At 35.2% G+C, this 5,183-nt stretch overlaps 1 protein-coding gene across 1 annotated transcript; it reads left to right on the forward strand.

The window, feature by feature from the left end:
* The first annotated feature begins 1,816 nt into the window (after positions 1–1,816).
* Positions 1,817–4,637, forward strand: LOC111884964 (pentatricopeptide repeat-containing protein At1g79490, mitochondrial). The gene has a single exon (XM_023881271.3). It carries the CDS (start codon positions 2,045–2,047, stop codon positions 4,481–4,483), a length of 2,439 nt encoding a protein of 812 aa, XP_023737039.1. The 5' UTR covers positions 1,817–2,044; the 3' UTR covers positions 4,484–4,637.
* Positions 4,638–5,183: the final 546 nt, after the last annotated feature.

Genomic DNA, 5,183 nt, shown 5'->3' on the forward strand with positions numbered 1-5,183 from the left:
AACTAATATGTTTGTCATGGTACCCACACAGACACACCTAATGTGTGACAAGAAACTTTGGTTTGGTGGTAAAAATGAAGTGGCAGAGACAAAATATATGGTAAAGATGACACTACATCCTGCAACCTAATATTATATATCATCGCCAGTCAAATAAGACATATCTTATATGGTCACATACTGTACACATGACCCCCTTTTAAGGCTATCACTTAAATCATAGAACATCATTGATCAAAACAATGTATTTAATTTTCAAAACATGACTTTTATTATAAAATTTTGTTCCCAACTGATTTGCTCCCATTTAACGGTCATTCAATCATTCATTTAAACTCTTTCTAGATATGAGATTTTTCCCACATTTTCCAGCTAAACAAAATGGTTAAAGCATGTAGTGAAATTGATCTCATACTCCACTTGAGTGGTTCGCTAAGCCACTCGCCACCACCCTTGTTTGAGATTCGCTACACCTAATGTGTGACAAGAAACCTTGGTTTGGTGGTAAAAATGAAGTGGTAGAGACAAAATATATGGCAAAGATGACACTACATCCTGCAACCTAACATTATACATCATTGCCAGTAAAATAAGACATATCTTATATGGTCCCACACCGTACCCATTACCCCCTTTAAGGCTATCACTTAAATCGTAGAACACCAATGATCAAAACAATGTATCTAATTTTCAAAACACGACTTTCATTATAAAATTTTGTTCCCAACTGATTCGCTCTCATTTAACGGTCCTTCAATCCTTCATTTAAACTCTTTCTAGATATGAGATTTTTTCCCACATTTTCCAGCTAAACAAAATAGTTAAAGCATGTAGTGAAATTGATCTTATACCCCACTTGAGTGATTCACTAAACCACTCGCCACCACCGTTGTTTGAGATTCGCTACACCCCCTCCCCCTTCTGGAGTAATTCTGGAATAATAAAATGGGAATACAAATCCAATTAACCGATGAATTACAAAATTTACATCCAAAATGTTTTCTAAATTACATTATTCATAAAACCAAAATGAAATAACAGATGCATGAAATAATAATAAAGATAAATAGAGACTAACTTGAATGTTGTGATTATAAATTTCAAGAGATGATAACTTTGAAAGTACTCAAATCTTACACAAAACAACTATGATTTATTCATAATGGGCAAATCCCTAATGCCCTATTTATATACACATATAGACTCTTCGAGAGTCTGGTACACTTATGAGTACAAACGATGAACTTACATTATTACAATCTATTATGACAAACTATTATTCTAAGATGACAAACACAATTATTCTTCTCACATTATTATAATCACAACAAAAGGACTCGTATCACTCTTACCCCCACTTTGTGCTACAAGGCGAGAGCTCGCCAAGGAGCTAGCAAGAGGAGAGATGAAAGATAAAATAGTTTTTTCTTTTTTTTTTTTTTTTTTTTTTTTTTTTTGCAATAAAAGAATCTTATCAAAACAACTCCTTACCTTATAAAACTCTTAATTATACAAAAACCACTATAAATTGAAATTTATTGAGTTTAACTACCATGTTTTTTATAATATAACCATTTAAATTTTAAATTTAAAAAATAAAACAAATTTAATCGTCATGGACAAGAAAAAAGCCTAAGGCTCCAACTCACAGCCTAGGAAACAAAATTGCAGCCCATAACATCCCATGAGTATTTGAGCCTTTTTAAATTTTTTTATTGGTATTTAATTAAATTACTTTATCCTTTTTGAAAAAATGGTAAATTCAAACAAAATAATGAGTTTGAGACTACCACTATTTTTTATCTTGCAAAATGGGAACTAATAGAAAAACAAATAAGAAAAGCCTAATTGGATATTCACCGTACTAGGGTTTAAGCAATTTGGGTTCAGTTTAACTGCAACCACCGGCTACACGACGGTCGGTGAGCAAAACCCTTAAACCTCAGATCGGAGAACTAATTATTCTTCTTAAATCCGCCATGGACGTGTTTTTTATCTTCTAGTACTTCTTCAATTCGCGTGTGTGGTGTTATTCGAGTTAAGAATGAGTGCTCGCACGCGTTCGTTCTCCAGGTACGTCTTCAACAATCTTCAGTTACTCGCTTTACGCTCATCGAATTCCGGACTTAGGACGTATCCAAACCGCCGTTTTGTATCGATTCCCGGAAGAATTGATGCTGTTTTTGTACCAACTAATCAAAACCCTCATTTTTGTGTTCGGAGCTACTGTTCTGGGAAGAACAGCAAAGGGAATAATGAGTTTACCGAAGAAATAGAGTATTTAGATGAATCAGGCAGTGTTATTTACACTGGTAAGGGTATAAGATCTGTTGAGCCTGGAGTGGATGACCATGTAATGGTTGGTGGTTTAAAACAGCCATTTTCAAACGCTTCAGCAGTTGCTAAGATTGTTGAGATTGTCAAAAGGTGGAAATGGGGTCCTGAAATGGAGACTCAGTTGGATAAGCTTCAGTTCGTTCCAAACATGATTCATATCACCCAAGCTTTGAAGATCACCGGAGATGGTGATGCATCCTTGAGTCTATTCAGATGGGCAAAAAGGCAATCTTGGTATTCACCTAGTGATGAGTGTTATCTTGCATTGATTGATAGGTTAAACCAGAGTAGAGATTTTGAAGGGATTCATTCGGTGTTCGATGATCTCATTTGTGATTCAACCAAAACAAAAGTTCCTGAATTCAATGCTTTCAGTAGAATCGTTCAATACCTTGCAAAAGCTGAAAAGTTAGAAGTTTCCTTTTGTTGTTTCAAGAAGATTCAAGAATCCGGTTGTAAAGTCGACACGAAAACCTACAACTCTCTTATAACCTTGTTCTTAGATAAGGGCTTGCCTTTTAAAGCATTTGAGATATATGAAAACATGGAAGATTCTAATTGTTCATTAGATAAATCAACCTATGAGTTAATGATCCCAAACTTAGCCAAATCAGGTCGAATCGATGCAGCATTGAAGCTCTTCCAACAAATGAAAGAGAAATCTCTCCAACCAGGTTTTACAATCTTTTCATCACTTATTGATTCTTTAGGAAAAGCTGGGAGATTAGACATGGCCATGAAAGTCTACATGGAAATGCAAGGTCTTGGAATCAAACCATCAGCCACCATGTTTGTTTCCATGATTGAATCCTATATAAAAGCTGGTAAGCTAGACACTGCTTTAAAGATTTGGGATGAAATGAAAAGAGCCCGATTTAGACCTAATTATGGTCTCTACACCATGGTTGTAGAATCCCATGCTAAATCAGGAAAGCTTGAAACTGCAATGTCAATCTTTCTAGAAATGGAAAAATCTGGTTTTTTACCAACTCCAAGTACTTACTCATGCTTGCTAGAAATGCATGCTGCTAATGGTCAACTTGATTCAGCCATGAAACTGTACAACTCAATGAACAACGCAGGGGTAAAACCGGGAATGACCACTTACACTTCTTTACTAACCCTCTTAGCAAAAAAGAAACTTCTAGATGTTTCTGCCAAGATTCTTCTTGAAATGAAAGCAATCGGGTACTCTGTAGATATAACTGCTAGTGATGTTCTTATGGTTTTTATCAAAGATTCTTCCGTTGATCTTGCTTTAAAATGGTTAAGATTCATGGGTTCTTCTGGAATCCGAACGAATAATTTCATAATCAGACAACTTTTTGAATCTTGCATGAAGAACGGTTTATACGAGTCAGCAAAACCGCTTCTAGAAACTTACGTTGACTCATCCGCTAAAGTTGACCTCATTCTCTACACTTCAATTCTAGCCCATCTTGTAAGATGTCAAGAAGAACAAAAAGAAAAACATTTAATGTCGATTTTAAGCGCGACAAATCACAAAGCACATAAATTCATGTGTGGGCTATTCACGGGACCCGAGAAAAGAAAACAACCCGTGTTAGCTTTCGTCCGTGAGTTTTTCCAAGGTATCGATTACGAAAACGAAGAAGGGCAAACTCGGTATTTTGTAAATGTTCTTTTGAACTATCTTGTGCTCATGGGTCAGATAAATCGGGCACGTTGTGTGTGGAAAGTTTCATATGAAAACAAGCTTTTTCCTAAAGCGATTGTGTTTGATCAACATATCGCGTGGTCACTTGATGTTAGGAATTTGTCAGTTGGAGCTGCACTTGTGGCAGTTGTTCATACGCTTCATAGGTTTAGGAAAAGGATGTTGTATTATGGTGTTGTGCCACGTAGGATTAAGTTGGTAACGGGGCCCACTTTGAAGATTGTGGTGGCACAGATGTTGAGTTCAGTGGAATCGCCTTTTGAGGTTAGTAAAGTGGTTTTGAGGGCACCTGGGGATTCGGTGTCTGAATGGTTTAAGAAGCCGATTGTTCAACAGTTTCTTTTGAATGAGATTCCATCAAGAGGTGATATTTTGATGCATAAGCTTAATATTCTTTTTCCTAGCTCTGCCCCTGAGATTAGGTCCTTGACTCCACCTAAACCGCTTGTTGGTGGGAGGGCAATGTAGTAATAATGTGCATGCATATGTATATGTATTGTGTTTTGTTGCTGGAAGGGCAATGTAGTAGTTTTATCATGTTGGCATTTGTGTTTTTCAAGTTAAAGAAAAGATTACAGATGATAGCTGTGTTCATATAATAAAGTGACCATCCTTTTGACCATTTTAACATCAAACTTACAATATGGATTTTGTGGTTTGCGATTCAAATGGTTTTTATCATATAAAACCTTGTGAAAACGTTCACATTTTGCAAAACGTATCATTTGTGTGAAATGATGATTTCATATTGCAAAAAAAAATGTTTTGTTATAGATTAGGGGGTGTTTGGGATTGCTTTTACACATCAAAAGTTTTTTTATAGAATATAAAAAAGAACTTTTTGTAAAAGAAGCTTTTTAAAAAGTGTTTGGATTAGCAAAATGATTTTTAGCTTAACTTTTACATGTAAAATCATAAAAAGTTACAAAAAGTCAGGTTTTTGTGACTTTTTGAAACCCTTCATTTTACTCTATACAAAAAGTCATTTTAAAAAGAACTTTTCTATTACCCAAACATCTTTTTTAATTTTTTGAAAAAGTTAAAAGTCAAGTCATTCTAAAAACAATCCCAAACACCCCTAGATGATATAAAATAATTTTTGCAATTGACCCGGGTGCAGAAAAGGTGATGTTTTGTAAAAGGGAAAATGAACTGGCCCATCGAATTT

This window comes from Lactuca sativa, chromosome 7, assembly GCF_002870075.4.
Source record: "Lactuca sativa cultivar Salinas chromosome 7, Lsat_Salinas_v11, whole genome shotgun sequence".
Classification (NCBI taxonomy): Eukaryota; Viridiplantae; Streptophyta; class Magnoliopsida; order Asterales; family Asteraceae; genus Lactuca; species Lactuca sativa.